The sequence below is a fragment of the Mastigoproctus giganteus genome, chromosome 7 (assembly GCF_048544385.1).
Source record: "Mastigoproctus giganteus isolate SK-2022 chromosome 7, ASM4854438v1, whole genome shotgun sequence".
Taxonomy (NCBI): domain Eukaryota; kingdom Metazoa; phylum Arthropoda; class Arachnida; order Uropygi; family Thelyphonidae; genus Mastigoproctus; species Mastigoproctus giganteus.
Genome location: NC_143581.1, coordinates 43,232,889 through 43,252,126, shown reverse-complemented (window position 1 = coordinate 43,252,126; position 19,238 = coordinate 43,232,889). Strand labels below are relative to the sequence as shown.

At 37.6% G+C, this 19,238-nt stretch overlaps 1 protein-coding gene across 4 annotated transcripts in view; it reads right to left on the bottom strand.

Moving 5' to 3' along the window:
* Positions 1 to 19,238, bottom strand: part of mxt (Eukaryotic translation initiation factor mextil) — a 322,652-nt gene that overhangs the window by 241,021 nt on the left and 62,393 nt on the right. For all 4 annotated transcript variants that reach the window (XM_090377627.1, XM_090377628.1, XM_090377626.1 and 1 more), the window contains exon 5: positions 19,050 to 19,192. In XM_090377627.1, the coding sequence (XP_090233753.1) occupies positions 19,050 to 19,192 (143 nt within the window). The remainder of the gene's footprint in view (positions 1 to 19,049; positions 19,193 to 19,238) is intronic.

The window sequence follows — 19,238 nt, the reverse complement described above, 5'->3', positions numbered from 1 at the left end:
GAGTATAAAAGGAAATCATTGAGTGGGAAACATGTCTAAGTAACATATATTGTGTGTAATAATTACAACCATGTATGCTGATATTGTATAAAAACAAGGAATTTAAAAATGCATATATCTTTTGATGTAGATGTGACAGAAGTAAAAGATTGATATTTTCATAATCAGGACATTAATTTTGTTCAGAATAACCAACTTTCATTCCAGAGGTATGACGAAAAAAAATTGTCAGGTAGTGTATTCAGATAAAGAGAATTACTCCCTCTGGCTGCCTCTTGAACAGTTGCCAAGTCTCTGTAGAAAACAACCATCCAATAAATCTGCAGAAGTCTTGCTAGTGTACGAGTGACCAACCCACAAGTTCCAGTCTATACCTTGGAAGTTAAAATTCCCCATTAAAAGACAATCTGATTTACTGGCCCACTCTATTTCTCTGTTATTTAAACATCACTATTGCATAGCTTAGAGGGGAACAGGTATCCTGTGTGTTATCAGACACTCAGCCTAAAACACTGATGGATCCAATATCTCTCTATTACAGAAAATTTAGGAGAAGTCCGGTTGGCCTGCCTCCCTAAAATCCACTCATGCACACCTTCTCGATGGTAAGCCCTGTTATGTCACTTAGGTGGCAACGAACGTGTAGAGTGGTTCTCTTCAAGACGCCTGGTCAGCGTGAAGAGGAAAAGACCGAACCCTCCAGCATATGACAGCACGAGAAAACAAATGGCTCTCAGTCCCCAGCAGCTTTCACTCTCCCTCTTATGGCAGCGAAAGGATCACAGTGGAAGCAGAGGGTGCTAAGAATCTCAGGGTACGACTAGGCTGCCATGCACGGAAACTGAACTTGGCCTGTTATAACGTAAGATCACTCATCGGTGAAGACAAGATATTAGAGCTGGAAAAGGAATTAGAAAATGTGAATTAGAATATCATCGGTTTGGCTGAAACAAGAAGAAGAAATGAATCACTTACAAGTTTATCAAGTGGAAATCTGCTGTACACCAATGGAAACAGTGAAAGGAGTGAAGGTGGAGTTGGGTTTCTGGTCCATAAAGATTTTAAAAACAACATTTTGGAATTCAAAAGTACATCACCAAGGGTGTCAAGACTAATACTCAAGATTTCTAAGAGGTACAAGCTAAAGATTATAATGATTTATGCACCAACATCGAGCCATGATGATGATGAAGAGGTGGAAGAAATGTACACCGAAATTGAGTCTTCTAGATGAACAGAAAACCCACTACACTATTATTATGGAGGACTTCAATGCTAAGGTTGGAAAAAGACAAAACAGTGCAGAAAGGGGAAACTATAGGAAATTTTGGAATTGGTGAAAGAAATGAAAGAGGTGAAATACTTGTGGAATTTGCAGAATCTCAAGGACTGTCAGTAATGAACACTTTTTCAAGAAAAGGGTGAACAGAAAGTGGACAGGGAAGAGTCCAAATGGATTAACTACTAATGAAATCAACTTCATCCTCACTAACAGAAGATATATTGTGAATGATGTTACCATCCTGAATAAGGTAAATGTTGGAAGTGATCACAGCATGGTAAGATATACACTGGATATAGATGTAGGAAAGGAAAAAACTGACTCGAGTAAATAATACAAAGGTCTTTGAGATAACAGAAGAGGAGAAAAAGCAGTATGTACTGGAACTTAAGAACAAGTTAGAGCTTCTCCAGACTGCTCAGGACCAAGATATCGATGAGGAATATTACAACTTTCTGAAAGTGATAAAGCCCAAAAAACCTATAGGGAAACAGAAATCCAAAGAAGAAAAAATTAGTCAAGAAACACTTGTCATGATGAACCGAAGACGACAAATGAAGAGCAAGAAAAACATTGACAGGGAGAAAATTGAGTATACTGAGTTATGCAAAGCCATTATGAAAGAGACTCATACAGGACATAAGAAGATTTAACACAAGAAAAGTAGAACAAGCATTAAGGGAAAACAAAGGATTTAAATCAGCAGCCACGAGCAGTAATACAGAAAGACAAATGATACTGAAGAATAGCAATGGTGTACTTATAATATATAATGAGAAGGCATAATTCAAATAGCAGAAGACTACTATAGAGGATTATACAAGGAGCAGGGGAATAATGCCAGCAGTGGGGAAGATGGATTGCAAAGTAGCAACACATACGACATACCCGATATTCTTCCTGATGAGGTAGAACATGCATTGAAGAAAATGAAGAATCAGAAAGCCCTGGGGGAAGATGAAGTTACTGTAGAGTTGTTAAAATTGGGAGGAAGAGACATAACACAAAAACTGGCAGGGCTCTTCACAAAGTGCATTAGAAAAGGTGTGACACCTAAGCAGTGGAATAATGCAATCATAGTTTTGCTGCATAAGAAAGGAGATAAATCAGAAATTGGAAATTATAGACTAATTAGCTTGTTATCCCACATCTACAAGTTGTTCTCATGGGTCATTACTAACAGATTAGAAAGAATACTTGATGCAAATCAACCGAAAGAGCAAGCTGGCTTTAGGACAGGATTCTCAACTATGGATCACCTTCACGTAATATCACAGCTAATGGAGAAAGCAAATGAATATAAAACACCATTATGCCTGGCATTTGTGGATTATGAAAAAGGCATTCGACTCCATACAGCACAAGGCAATGTTTCGGGCACTGGAAAGACAAGGCATAGATACCCCATATATTATGATTTTGAAGAAAATATATGAGAGTGCTACCTCCTTTATTAGACTAGACAAAGACAGTAGGAAATTTAAAATCGAGAAAGGAGTTCGACAAGGAGACACAATATCTCCGAAGCTGTTTACTACTGCCCTTGAGGAAGCTTTCAGAAGATTAGACTGGTCGCAGAAAGGAGTCAATGTGAACGGAGAGTACCTAAACCATTTACGATTTGCAGATGGCACTGTGGTCATAAGCCACGATCCCAAAGAATTAGAGGAAAATCTTAATCAGTTATGCACAGTTAGTAAGGATTTTGGACTAAAGATGAATATGGCTAAAACAAAAGTAATGATGAACAAGTATGCCACAGAAAGGGAAATAATGATTGAAGGAGCAGTAATTGAAAAGGTGGAGTCATATACTTATCTGGGACAAGTTATTAGCTGTAATAATGATAAATGGCTGGAGGTCAAGAGAAGAATAAATTTTGGATGGATAGCGTTCAGGAAATATAGTCACATACTGAAGAGCAATATCCCAGTTTGTCTGAAACATAAAATAATGAACCAATGTATACTCCCCACCATGACTTATGGAAGTGAAACTTGGGCACTCAACAAAAGAATGGAAGAGAAGCTGAGAACTATACACAGCGAAGACTGTAATGAATTATATTGGGAATCAGACTGTTAGATAAGAAGAGAAACACATGGATTAGGCAGCAAACTCAAGAAAAGGACATTCTTATCAAAACTAAAGAACTAAAATGGTCTTGGGCACATAGCTAAAATGAACACATAGCTCGAAGACAGGATGACAGATGGACTAAGAAAATAACAGAATAGTATCCAAGAGGAGCTAGAAGAAAACCTGGAAGACAAAGGCAGAGATGGATAGATGAAATTCATGAGTTTGTGGATAGTAAATGGATGGTCAGTGCTCAAAACAGAAGGAACTGTAAAGTTGCTGGAGAGGCCTTCATCCTGCAGTGGATTGAAAATGGCTGATGATGATTGATTGCATAGCTTATTTTTTACATGTAATAAAAAATAAAGTATTTATTATGTGAGTACATATATATATGTATGTAGTACATACATATTTATTTTGCATCAATTTATCCAGAAAAAATAACTCTTTTTCTTGTTTTAGTCACATTTTAAATCAACCGAGAAGAAACAAAAGCTATTTGTTGTTTGTTATTTGGTTTTTAGGAGCATTAGCAACTAAGGCCATATTGCTCCAGGGATATGTGGTGGTCATCCCTTGACCTTTCCGCCTCCTCCGTATTTGGCGGTCACGGGCTCAAACCCCGGTCTAATCAAGAAGCGTGTGCTACGCACTGCTGCGCCTGCCCACCTGGCTACGGAGGCGCCAGAAACAAAAGCCTACAAAATAAATGAACTGGGTATCAGAAAAATCAAATGAATAATTTTCATTTTATATATGAAAAAGATAAATTTTTTTAAAACTTCTCTACATAATAAAATTAAACACTTGTATCACACCATTTTTTGAGGGAAATGATCCCAAAGAGCATTATAAGTTTCCCACTTCAGTGCTCTTCGAGGATCGAGCAGGGGACGGAACTAATTGCATGATGCTTTCGGTTTATATTACAATCTCCATTATATAACAGACTTACGTTCTATGGTGTGGTGTGGTGTCTTTGATCAGATATCAGTGGAAAAAATCTCAAAACGATGGAAAATGCTAATGGAAAGACCAATATAATGATATCAAGGTACAGTTTTCTGCATGACACGAGAAAAGATATCATCACGTTTCAAGACATGTAATTTATATTAATGAAGCATGTAATGAAGGTAGAGAGCAGTGGCATTTCCCAAACTTTTGGCAGAACAACAACTTTAGTGCATAGATGCAAAAAAGTCATCTAATTATTATTCATGCAAGTTATATATTTGTTTCAAATGCATTATTAATTTACAAAGTAGGATTTGCCACTGGTGATCATAGACCAATGAACCATGAAAGTTTTGAAAAATATATCAATGAGAAACTTCTGAAAAATATTGCGCTCAATGTTGCCAATTTCATCAATAACGCTTCACATCATACCAAACCACATATGTGCCATGGATACATAAACCAAGAAGACTAATCATGAGTGACAAATAGAGACATTTCTCATAATGCAATAATAATGCATTATGGTAGATGATGCTCATCAATTGGTACAATATCACCACTTTGCTTATTGGAGGTCTGAAATGGTTAAACCCATGTTTAATCTCCAGAGCAAAGCACCAGCATCTCTTCCATCATACAGTATGATCGATGTCCTTTGAAGTTATGATGAGCATCATGGTGAGATCCAATCTTAACATTTCAAGGTACAGTTCTAAAATGGTGTTTATAGGCTGGCCACTAGATAGTCCACTGGTAACTCTCTATAAGGCATCTGGATTGGTGTATAATTCTGCTGCCTCTACTCTGTCAGATAGTGACTGGAGGGAGTCTGAGTAGTGTGTATGCAGGGGGCATTGTTGAAGTCACAATATATCAAGGGGCTGGGTATATTCTTGATGTGAGCATGCCATATCCAAATATTTCATTACTTCATACAATGTCTCCTCCACCTTTATTTTATGACCAATATATCATGAATAGTCAGACTATAAAACAAACATACATGCAAAAAGTTCCAATCTCAATGATGTCTGCCAAGTCTGCTGTTGTTGTTTGGTTTTTAGGAGCATTAGCAACTAAGGCCATATTGCTCCGGGGATATGCGATGGTCATTCCCTGACCTTTCCGCATTCTCCGTATTTGGTGGTCACGGACTCAAACCCCGGTCTAATCAAGAAGCATGTACTATGCACTGCTGCTCCTGCCCACCTGGCTACGGAGGTGCCCTGCCAAGTCTGCCAAGCTTCGCTTACTTTTTCTGACAGCATTCCAATTATCAGTTGATTCAACCACTACTCATCTCAGTTGTCCTAGTTAATCGCAGTACGATTCTTTTTGCTTCAAAGGTGGTACTTGTGCCTATTTGTGCTCTAATATTCTCAGTCAGAGACTTAGTAATTTGGAATCTCCTCTTTTTTATCTTCTCTGGCTTCAAATCTCACTACCCCATTCTGTCAGATTCATCTGTTACCACTATCAATCTCCCAATTCCACTAATTACTTGGAAATTTTTGACTTCCTTTCTTTGAAACTTACTTTCCCCACTCCAACTTTTCTTATTGTGAGAATTTTCCTTGATGATTTTAATGTTCAGAACTCCAGCTGGCTTCAGTTTTATAGTCCCATAGACCCAGTTGTCCAGATGCTAAGCCGTTTGGCAATTACTAATAACCTCATGCAAATTGTTAATTTACCTATCAGAATACTAGCCAATCCTAACCACACAGCCAACATTCTTATTCTTTTTTTCACAAACAACCCTTGCAAATAAGTGGTTAAAGTGAGTGGTCTTCTAGCCACCTCAGAGCACAAAGGGTGATGGTCTCACCTCCAATGAAGGCTTCTTCTCTCATGGCCATTCTCAGCCCTGCATTGTTTGCCATTACAAGAATGCAAATGGAAAATTCTGCAAAATTTCTATTCTTCTTTTCCTTAGATGGATTTTTTTTTTTTTTTTTGAAACTGTCCAAAATGGCTGTGTTATTCGGATATTCAGGTACTGTGACCATGTAAACGGAGATAGGGAAAATTTATTGAAAAATGTGGATAATGCACTTCTGCGAAACAACAGACGATTATTTATCAGAGTAAAAGAAAATCACTTTTCTAATTCTCGAACAGGGTGCTTACAGTTGATTCACAGAGGTCTCCAACCTACGGCCCGCAAGGAAAGTGAACTAAAACAGCATTTTAAATTTTCTTAATTATCAAAAAAATTTTCTCATTAAATGTTTTGTTCAGTAAATGTAATTGTGTATTGTACTTAATAAAAGTTTCGAATATTTTCAATTTTACTTTTACATGCAACAAGATAAGGAAAATGTAACACACTAAAGAAATCTAACTTTGAATTTTTTTGAATATGGCCACTGTATGGGGAAAGGTTGGACGCCACTGCAGTAGAAGGTGGGCCAGAGCCCATTGGGAATACACCTCTAACTGCTCACTCTTGACCAGCACGACTTCACCGTATGTGGGGCAGGTGGTCGGATAGGTTTTACCAGATACCACTAAGTTGTAGAATGGTAATCCCTTTAGCTCTCTTAATTCATGCAGCAGCACTAATTGCCTAAATTGCCTGAAGGCCAGAAATGTGAACAGTGCATAATGAGTTAATTCTCTCCTAATCCGTTCGCTATATGAAAATTTTCTTCGCTCAACGGAAACTATTTTAAATGTAATTTACAAGGGGAATTCAAAATAATTTGCTATAAAAGGACTTCGTTAAACAGAGGTCCGACTGAGTAATTTAGAATTATAAAAATAGTTATAGTTTTATATAGTAAATATCTTAATAATAGACAGTAAAAAATGCAAATTTAGTTAAATAATGTTAAGCTTATTTGAACAGTAGGTAAACGTGAAAAAACTTTATGGAATATTACAAATTTCGAAGTGCATTGCATCCAAATGTCACACATCGCTGTTAATAAAGGTGCCGCCATACCATCCCAAAAAAAGCACTGGCTATACTAATTATAAGTAATAGCATAACAAATGCCTCTTGCCTTTTATTAATTACTATATAATTAACTAATAATGTTCAAATGCTCGAAAACCAAACTTTTCGTTTCAGATACCCCTCAGAAAATATCTCACATTCTTTATGATCAAAATCTTTCAATGCTAGACTTTTCAGTTTCAATGAGCTTTCTACATAAGAAAGTCAAGAGGTAAGCAAACCTGAAGCCGTAATTATGAGACCATACTTGGACTCAGGGGAAGACTCCTACAGACTGAAGATTCCAAATGCCTCCCTCATTCACAAAGAAAGAGCAAAGGGCAAAGTGAGTAATTACAGACCTGTAAGCTTGACTTCTGTTTGAATAAAAATAGAGTCATTGGTTAAACAAGCAATGCAGGATCATCTTAAGAGGAACACAGTTATAAGGCAATCACAGCAAGGATTTGTTAAGAATAGATGTTCTCTGGCCAATCTAATTAGCTATTATGACACAGAAACTGGATGCAAAAAATAATTTTGATACTGTATTTCAGTAAAGTTTCTGACACTGTTCCACATGAAAGGCTGCTGTACAAAATGAAGTGGTGTAGCATTAGTGGCAATTTACTCTTATATCTAAAGGGAATGGCTGAGTGGCAGAAGACAGAGGGCATCAAATAGCACTAGTCTTCTTGGACTAATGTTATTAGTGGAGTCCCTCAGCATTTGCTGCTGGGCCCTTAATATTTTTAATATTTATTAATGATGATGAAAATAAAAATTTTTTTCATATTCTCTCTTTTCATAATACTCTATGGCTGAAAAAAAAAATTTTTTCAGCCAGAGAGTAACTGATTGTTGGAACAAACTTTCATTTGGTGTTATAGAACTGGGTAGTATGAATTAATTTAAAGGAGGACTACACTGGTCAGCATCAATTGCTTCACCGAAATAATTTCAACGTGTGCTTAAAATGTTCTCATCACCCAGGTTTCAAATATCGTAGGTTAATGACTGAAAACCAAGTCCTGTAGTTGGTTTAATCATATTTTCCATCTATTTTAACTATTTATTTATTATTTTTTTTCTAGAGCATTTGGGAGCTTTCTGCAACATTAGAGAATGTTCTAGAACAGTTCTACTCAAAGTGTGGTCCGTAGACTGGTGCCGGTCCATGAACTGTTTATTACTGGTCTATGACAAGTGATTTTTCATTTTTTTTTAGTAATTTGTTTTTACTGAATTTTACAAAGTACTGGTCTGCAACGGACTGGAAATAAAAGAAACTGGTCCTTCACCACAGACAGTTTGAGAAGCACTGTTCTAGAATATCGTTCCATGCAGAAGAAAGGTTGGGAAGTTTCTGGAAGATTCTAAAACTTTCCATGGAGTTCTCCAGAAGCAATGTGAGCCTTCTAGAAACTTTTCTACTGGTATAATATACAAGTGGGTTCCCACCAAGCAAGCAGTTTTGTATTTCAAAAAGTGTACGTTTCCAGAGAGCAAGTGGTGAAAAAGTGTTTTAGTGAATTAGTGTTTGTAAACAAGTGTTGTGTGCATTAGTATAAATCGTGAACTGTGTTTAGATTAGAAATAAAAAATTTACAATTTCCTAATTGTGTTCTTATGTGTGCATACCCCAACTGTACATGAAATATGTCACATTCTTGCCGAAATAAGCCTGATAGCTTTTGGTACATTTGCAGAGAAGTGGTATTAAAATCGCAGTGGAAGCCACTGTCACAACTTGTGAGAAAAGCCTATGAACTCTATTTTCGATGTAAGGTCAGAGATCGTACGGGCTCCAAAGATTTCCTCTAGCTCATGTTCAAGGCCATTAATAGGCTGGCTTAGAAAGTAGTCATAAACTGATTGTTGTTGTTGTCCTGTATCGTGGCGGGAACATCGAGACCACATAAACAATTGCTACTTTTGTACGGCCAATATTTTGGTTTTTCTGGGAAATCCAAGCATAAAGTAGAGTACTCCAAGCACCTTCTGCTCTAAGGCTCCTCACGATGATAAAATGCAAGTGTCAAAGCCACCAGAAACTTATGGACTTGACTCTGATTCACAATCGGAAAAGGAGTCTCGAGAAGATGCAGAATCCAGAACGAGTACAGATGCAGACTTTTCAACCCTTGATACTGCAATGCTACATCTAATCACTAAGGCAGAATGGAACAATTTGGTCAAAGATCTGAACCTTTCCAAAACCAAGGCTCAGTTACTAGGATCATGGCTTCAGCAGTGGAACCTTGCTGTGTCTTTTTATAGGAAGAGGCAATCTAACACAACAATCTATTACTCCATGAATGGTGCTTTGGTTTATTATAATGATGTCCAGGAATTAACGAGAGTTATATCTAGAGCAAGTCACCAAGCAAGTCAGATTGAAAGCAGTTTTACTCTATAACGGAAAAAGTATCCATCTATACCATAGGCCCATGCAGTTCACTTGAAAAAAATGTATGAGAACCTACAGGTTCTTTTGCAAAAACTATACCATTAAAAATACAAATGAAATATCTGCGCCAACCTAAATGTGGTAGTGTCGCTGACTGGGTTGCAAGTTGGATACACTAAATACTGCTTCTTTTTATGTGAGTGGGACAGCTGAGTGAAAGATTACCACTACAAGGGAAAAAAATGGCCACACAGTTCGGAAACAACACCAGGCCAGAAAACGTTAGCACATCCACCTTTGGTGGATAAGTCAAAAATCCATTTACCTCCATTACACATCAAGCTAGGTTTGACAAAAATATTTGTGAAAGTGATGAACAAAAAAGGCAAAGGATTTTCCTGTTTGAAGCAAAAGTTTCCTCGAATCAGTGAGACCAAGATAAAAGAGGGAATTTTTGTGAGTCCTGAAATCAAACTGCTATTCCAAGATGAGGAATTCACTAAAAAATTAAATGCTACAGAAATAGAACAGAGCCTGGAAGGCATTCAATACCGTCTGCTGGAACTTTTTAGGCAATGAGAAATCAGAAAATTACAGTGAAATTGTGGATGAGCTAATTTTAGTGTACAAGAGTTGGGAGGCAATATGTTGTTAAAGCTTCATTTCCTACATTCCCATTTAGATTATTTTCCTGAAAAATTGGAAGCAGTCTCCAAAGAACACGGTGAAAGATTTCACCAAGATATTGCTCAAATGGAAAAAAAGAAAGCATGGAAAATGGTAAAAATATGTTGGCAGACTATTGTTGGAATCTCGTACAGGAGACACCAATGGACAATTATAAAAAGCAAATAAGAAAGTGTTTGAATCACCCTGAATTATAATAGGAAGTGAAAAAAATGAAGGTTTTTTGCTGACCAGTGTTATCAGAGGGGATGGTAGATAATACAGGTAGGTTTTTTTTTTTTTTTCTTCTTTTTTTGCAGTTACGGTATAAGCTCGCTTCCTTGTATTATTTGACACTGCTAAGTTATCATAATACAACATGAGCAAACTGTCATGGTGAAGAATTCCTTCAGGTAGCCAGTGTTCTTTCTATAGAATCAAACAGGAATAGATCCTGTTTATTGAATCAAACAGGAATAGATCCTATTAAGCATTTCAGAATTTTCAAATATTAAGCCTGATGTTAATTGGGCTTAAAATTTGGAAAACTTATGTTTCTCAAACATAACTGTTTGAAAAACAAAAAACACCATTTTCACTTTAAATTTCAATAAAATTATTGAAATTGTTGAAGTTAAACATAAAAAAATGCACCTGGGGTGGATAGGATCTATCCAATTATATTAAAGGAGGTAAGTGAACCCTTAGCCATAATTATGAGAGCATCTTTGGATGCTCTAATAATTATGGCTAAGGGTTCACTTTGGATTCAGGGGAGGTCCCTGTGGATGGAAGTTGTGTGTATGCCCAATTCACAAAAGAAGATTAAAGGGTAATGAGTAATTACAGACCTGTTAGTTTAACTTAGGTTCCATGGAAAATAATGGAGTCACTGCTTTAAAGAAGTAATGCAGTATGATCTAGACAGGTGTACAGTTATACTTCAGTCACAGTTCGGGTTTGTTAAAGGTAGATCTTGTTTAACCAATTTGAATGGATACTATGACGCAGTCACAAAGGAACTGGATACAAAAATAATTTTGATATCATATACTTCAACTTCAGGAATTCTTTTGATACTGTTGCACATAAATGACTACTGTACAAATTGGAGCAGAGTGGCATTAGGGAAAGTTACTGCTAATAAAGGGATGGTTAAGTTGGAGAAGGCAGAGAGTGGTTATCAATGCCCTTCATGGACTAATGTTATTAGTGGAGTTCCATAGGGTTCAGTGCTGGGTCTGTTGTTTTCTGTATTTATTAATAATATTCATGAGGGTTGTTGTGTTGTGGTGTTTTCTGATGCAAGGGCAACTTAAGCCATATTGCACCTCCCAAATCAATTGACTTTATATATAGGAACTGCTTGTACAGCAGTTAGAAACGGTCATACATTTGAATTTGTTTTAAATAGAAAAAGAATTTAGAGAGATTTGCTTCTTTACCTATGATGCTATTGAGAGACAGAGGTTGTTGCAGATCTGAAACAAAACTAAAAGCCATTCATCGGACATTGTTAAACAAGCTACATTCAAGGAGTATAAGTTTTACTGTAAGTGGTTGTGAGCAGTGTGAACACTGAGGAAGATCATTCCCTGTAAGCAGATATAGATGGGTGAGGCAAGTGTGACCTATTCGGATTCTGGCTAAGATTACTTCTTCTTTTCTATTTTTACGAAGGCTAGAAGTCCATAATTGTGGTTCCAGTTTATTTTAAATAGCTTATTTGTCTGCATTTTCCACAGAAGTGTCCATTGTTCCATGCATGTTCTCCATATTTTTTGTCTATAATCAGGATATGGGACTAGATCATTTGTTGAGGCTATGTTGGAAGGATGCTTTGCAGCATTATCTGCACATTCATTTCCTGGAATACCACTATGGCCAGGAATCCGAGAAAAGACAAGTTTGTTGATGCTCATGAAGCTGCATCAGCTTATGTCTTATGAGTTTTAACAAAGGATTGTTAGGTGAGGAAGTGCCTTTCAAAGCTAAAATAGCACTTTGTGAATCAGTATATATTATATTTTTATTTATTGACAGCAGTGAGATATTTTTCAGAGCAAGCTTAATGGCATGAAGCTCAACAATATAACTGCTACATTCGGCTGGAAATGAAAACGAGACAGTTGAATTAGGGAAGACAGCAGCTGCACCCACTTGATTGTCAGACTTTTATTATTATTATTAGCCATATGGTGCAAAGAAGCCTGAGGCTTATGCTGCACCACCCAAAAAAAAAAATTCTGAATTACCCCAAGAGAGAGAGAGAGAGAGAGAGAGAGAAGGGAATCACCAAGAAAAAGAAGAATGATGATATCCAGCTCGGGACCCTGGGTGTGCCAAGCCCATACTCACCAGATGTGAGCCCCTGAACAATCAGTATAGATCTTGGTGAATTGGGAGTCCTTTTGTGTATGAGCATAATGTAGTTGTTGAATGTTAATCTTTGCTATGGAACCTTTACCCCATTGCTCAAAGTATTCATTAGAAGAAAGTGTGAAGGTAGTCCATGGGGGATCTGGATCTTTTGATTCTCTGAGGATAATATCAAATTGGATGTTCCAGCTTTCTGCTAGAATCTGCAGTCTGATACCAGCAGGCCAAATTGTTCTGGGTTTATTTGTATAGTGGGTTTTCCACTGAGGATCATGCAAGAGTGGCCAAACAGGATGAGTAGGCAGGCTTTTAATTTTAGCTGAGTAATTCGTCAGCAACATCTTTCTTCTGATGCCAAGTGGAGGTTCGTGAGCCTCAACATAAAGACTTTGAACGTGATGTTCTGTATGCACCTAGGGCTATCCTAAGAGAAGAATGTTGGATGGGCACAAAACGGGCTAAGGTGCTTTTCCCTAGCTGAGTCATAAACAGATGCTCCTTAGTCTAGCCGAGATCTAATTGGGGATTTATATAAGTGGAGCAGGGTATAACGATCTGCACCCAAAGGTGAACTGGAGTTGACCCGGAGTATATTCATTTTCTTTGCGCAAGTGGTTCTTAGATATTTTATGTGCTCCTGGAAGATGAATGCTGTTCATGATTGGTAGAGGGTGATTGGCCAAGTGCAAATCAGTTTCAGGATGCATTCTGTGCTTTGTGCAGAAATGTATGGCTGTAGATTTGTGGCTTGACAGTCTGTATCCATTTTGTGCCATCCATAATACAATGTTGTTTATGGATATTTGTAGGTGCCTCTCAATATAGTTCATATTCTGGGAATTGCAGGATATGGTAAGGTCATCTGCATAGAGATATGAGTCAACGGTGTTTGGAATGCGGTTTGTGATATTGTTTATTCATAGTGAGAACAGAGTGGTACTAAGAAAAGAGCCCTGTGGGACTCCTTCTTCTTGTATATATGTTTGAGATAAAATCTGCCGGTACTTAACTTGGAAAGATCTGTGTCGAAGGAAGCTTTGAATAAAATATGGTAAATGCCGTCTCATATGAATAGAATGAAGATCTCTTAGGATGCCATATCGCCATGTGGTATCAAAAGCCTTCTCTATATCAAGGTATATCATGACGAGATGTTGATTTCTGATGAATGCGTTCCTTACGATTGATTCAGCTTTTGTCACGAGGATCTTCCCTAGATCTATTCTTTCGAAACCCAAACCGATTGTTACTGATTATGTTTCGGGATTCAAGATACCAGGTGAGACGATGGTGAACCATTTTTTCCAGTCTTACTCAAGCAGCTGGTTAGAGAGATTGTTCTATAATTGTGTGGAATCGAATGATCTTTTCCAGGTTTCGGTATAGCTATTATATAAGAATGTTGCCAGGCAGTGAGGAACATATGTTCTGAGAATATCCGATTGTAAAGTTAAAGCGTGTGTGTGTTGTTTGGTTTTTAGGAGCATTAGCAACTAAGGCCATATTGCTCCGGGATATGCGGTGGTCATTCCCTGACCTTTCCGCATCCTCCATATTTGGTGGTGACGGGCTCAAACCCTGGTCTAATCAAGAAGCGTGTGCTATGCACTGCTGCTCCTTCCCGCCTGGCTACGGAGTCGCTGTGTAAAGTTAAAGCAATGAAGATAGTGATTTCTGATTGAGATGTTGAAGCATTATATAGTAAATTCCGTCAGGGCCAGGAGCACTGTTTCCTGAGGTATATATAGATTCTTTCAGTTCAGATATTGTTAATGGTTGGTTATAGGATAAATGGCATGTAGCTTTGAAGTTCAGTTTCCTTTTCTCAGTTTCAGCTTTAATTTTTTGGAAAGACTGTTGATATGCGCTTGAGGCGAATTCACAGAACACAGTTCCTAAGGCATTGGCAATCTCTCCAGGAGAGGAGATCTCCTTCCCATTCCAGTTAATAATAGGAGAAGGTGATACATGATATTTTCCACTTAGCTTCTTTATTTTTTCCCAGATTATGCGGGTATCAGTATCTTTGTTGATTGAGGAGGCAAATTTTACCCAGGAATCTTTTTTGGCCTTTTGCCGGATAAAGCGAGCTTTGGCTCTCAGTCTCTTGAAGTTAATAAGGTTGGCAGTGGTGGAATATTTGCGGAAGGTATTCCATGCTGCATTTTTTTCCCTTTTTCGCTTTATTGCAATCACCATTACATCAATGATTGGTATGCCAATGGTTTCTTATTTGAGACTGTAGGATGGTGACTGTTGCAGCTGTTAGTATCTGCTTTGTAATATATTCGGAGGCAGCGTCAATAGCAGAAGACGTAATGATATCCTCATTAAAAGATATACGATTGGTAAATTTTGTCCAGTTCGCTTTGGAAAATTTCCATTTAATTTTTGCTTCTGTTTGTTTGGAATGGGTGGTTTGAATGCTACAAATCAGCGGAAAATGATCGCTGTTTAGAGGATTGTCATGCACTATCCACTCTATGGTTGGGAACAGGATCGGAGAGCAGACTGAGAGATCAATAGCAGTGCTTGACCCAATAGAAAAATGGATGTAGGTAGGTAGGTAGGTAGGTAAGCCAGTGTTCAACAGTGTCAGATTCTCTTTATCAAGTAGCATTTCAATAAGTTCACCACATCCATCTGAGACCAGAGAACCCCACAATGGATAATGTCCATTAAAATCTCCTAATAGAGAGATCTGAGACAGTAACTGAGAAATAAGATTTTCCAGATCCTGAAATGTGCATAGATGGTTTGGCAGAAGATATATCAAGACCACTGTCAATGTGATACCGATAACTACATGTGTAGCAACAGCTTCTAATGGTGCTTTTCAAAGGAATTCGCCTGGAGGGGACTCGTGATTCCACAAATACAGCTACTCCTCCATGGGGGCTGTTAGTTTCAGATTGATCTTTTCTGAAGATGGTATAATTTTTGACTTAAATGGATATTTTTGGTGTTAAATTCATTTCTTGTAGGCACATGGCAGCAGGTTTGAAATGGTGAATTAATTCATAGATATCATCAATATTGCTGTGAAAACCTCTGCAATTCCACTGTATGATTTGTTCCATTATTTAGTTTTGTGAGTGGAAGTTGAGTCTGTGTTTTTTGTAGGTGGCTTGTTTACATCTTTTGAGTTTTTTCTTTTCTTGAAAAATTAGGGCATTCTGAGTCATTGCTTTTTTCCATATCACCATCTGCATGTGTTTCAAGCAGATCTTGGTTGGTTATGTCATTTGTGTCCATGCTTGATGGATGTGATTGCTTCGCCTCAACAGGATCTGATTTCTGCAAATTATCCACTGCTTGACAATGGGGAAGACTCTGGGATGGAACTGTTAGTGGGGTATTATTGCATTGGTCTATTACGTTTGGTGGAGACGGATGCTGGACAGAGAGGACTGATCGAGCCCAGTTGGAGATCGATGTGTCTGGAGGAATGGTCACTTCCGTCTGACATGCTATTGATTGGTGACTATAAGTAGCAGAAGCATAGGTGTTTTTTGGCATACTTAATTTTAAGGAAACCTTATTTTCAATTTTATATTTTTGTATTTTTTTCCCCAACTTCCAGAGGTCGCAGTCTTTTGAATATGCCAGATGGTTGCCTTTGCAGTTTGGACACTGTGGAGTTGGTGCCTTACATTCTGTTTGTGTATAAGTTTTACACCCACAGTTTGTACAAGTTGCATCTCCACGGCATGCTGTCTGGGAAAGGCCAAATTTCTGGCATTTAAAACACCTTAGAGGGTTCGGGATATAGGGCAGAACGCAACAATTTGAATATCCTGCCTTGACTGAAGATGGTAGGTTTGGAGAACTAAAAGTTAAAATTATACTCCGGGTAGGGACTAAATTGCCATCTTTTCGGATCATGATCCTTTCTGCCTGATTGACGTTTTGTTCGTTAAGTTGCTGAACTATTTCGCCTTCAAGGTCATTCAATAAATCCTATTCAGTGATCACTCCTTCAAGAATTGAGGGTGGTATGTGGTGTGATTTGAACTGGGATTCCACTCAAGGATGTCAGACATAGTAGTAGTTCACAGTGTCTAGAATTGGTGGTCGCTATTAACAAATCTCCAGATTGAAGACGTTTCACCATTTTTGGTGAACCTGCAGCATGTTCGAGACATCTCTGAATGATGAAGGGGGAGAACTTGCCGAAAGGTTGCGTTGACAGAGAATGTATAATCAGGAATGCTGGTAATTCCTGTTTGCCAGTGTCTTTCTTCATTCTCTTTGAGACAGAGAAGTCATGATCAGTATCGTGATTGTCAGTTTGTTGAGAGCTCTTTGGCTCTCTAAACATGGAAATTCATTTGTTTCCATCTCTGCTCCTTTCAGCCCTGAGGGTTGGTTTCCCCCCCCCCAGGTTACCGGCCCAAGCACATGGAGGCAGGAGCGGTACCAGCAGTGACCAAGCGCTTGTTTAAATTAGGAGTTGGTTAGTAATAAATATAAAGACTGAGAAAAGAAAGGTGGATTTCCTTTCTTGGAAATCCACCAATAAGCACACTAGAAAAGAAACAAAACTATATCACTTTAAAGAGCACTCTATTATCACAGTAAGAAAATCGCTTGGCACTCAGGGCCATTTGTGAGGCTTAATGTATCAGGCTTAATGCCCAGGTTTGCAGATGATATTAACATTCACAGGGTGGTTAATGACAGTGATTAAAGTGTACTACTGCAACAAGATCTTGATGAATTATGCAAATGGCTAGGAAGTGGCAAATGAAGTTTAACAAAGAAAAATGGAAGGCACTACATATGGGTAGCAAGAATAACAGAGTAACATATCAACTGTGTGGTGATGCACTTAATAGAAAATGAAAAGAAACTGGAGGTAACTGTGTGCAGTCTGATATGAAGTTCACTGAACAGTGCAGAGAGGATGCCAGGATAGTGCATTGGGTTTTGTCAATGATATATACAGGAATTTTGCTAGAAGGAATAAGGAGGTAATTACTCCATGGTCAGGCCACAACTTGAGTCCTGTGTACAGGTCTGGAGGCCTGATTTTAGGAAAGATGTAGAGGTGCTGGAATGGTTAGAGGTAAGGGCAACAAGATTGGTGAGAGGAACAAAGGTATGCTCTTACCAAGAAAGACTTCAGTTCTGCAAATTGCAGCATCTGGAGATTAGATGCCTGCAAAGTGATCTGATTTAGGTGTTTAAGTCTTTGAATGGATGGAGCAAACTCAATACTGATAGGATTCTTCCTTTTGCTCAAGACTATGCACAGGAGGAGACATAAATTCAAATTGAGGAAGGATGGTTGAAGAACAGATGTGCAGAAATGTGCCTTCAGCCAACAGGTAGGTGATTGCTGTAAAAAGCTTCCATCCGTTGTTGTGGAAGTGAATAGATTGAATAAATACAAGGAAGAACTAGACAAATTATTGAAGGAGATGGATAGGTGAAGTGGGATTTTTTTTTTTTTTTTTGGCTGATGCTCTATAAGCTTGCTTTCTTGCATCATTTGCTACTATTAATATTAACACTATATGCTTTGACATTGAAGTACTGAGGAATTTTCTGTATTAAAACATCCATATTTAATTATCAGTTATAATTTTCTGCAAGACTGCAGGCTCTCTTAAAATGAAAAAAATATTTAAATGAAATAAATGCTATGAACAACAACAGTTTTCTATTTCTTTTATGGTAATTATAAATATCCCTTGCAGCAGTGTTTATGACAGTACTGTGACCAGTACTTTTATTATACACAAAATGTGAATGCTAAAAAATGGCAGATTATGAACTGTTTGTTTTTATTTATTTATAATACACTGCTGCAGTTCATAAAGCTTTAAAATTTATGATCAGGCCCAAGAACAAATATAATTCTTTAAGTACAAAATGATCTGAGTAATAAAACAAAATCAATAAATATTCATACAACTTAAGCACAAATCACCATAGCCGATATATATTTTGCTGATCCTGCTTATAACTGAATGATGAAATAGGTCCCCCAGGTGTCGCCCACTGTCTTGTGCAATATATAATAAGATATCCATGGGTTCTGATTTGATTTGATTTTCAATTATGCATGGGCAACTTAAGCCAATTTGCACCAAGTCCACTAGATTCTGAAATAGAGTGGTTATTCTTGGTTATACACAATATGCGTTGAAATCAATGCCTTATGACAGCCATGTTAAAAATTTTATAATTATAAATTCTGTAATTGTTTAGAAAATTTCCAAATTTCATAATGAGCTTTCATTAACCAATGGATACCATTAAAACCATATCTATACATTTGCTGTTTCAGTGTAAATAAAATAAGTACACCACATACTAACTTTGTGGGTCTAGCAAATTTTCCAGATGATTTCAGCACTTCACCTTGAGCAAGAGTGACACTTGGCTGGGGTATAACACTAGTTGGTATATTAGTTTGACTTGTATTTGTAACAGGAAATGAAGTAGGCAAATGCGATGGGACCTTAAAAAAAAAAGTAACTTTTTTTCTAATTGTGAATCATTTAACA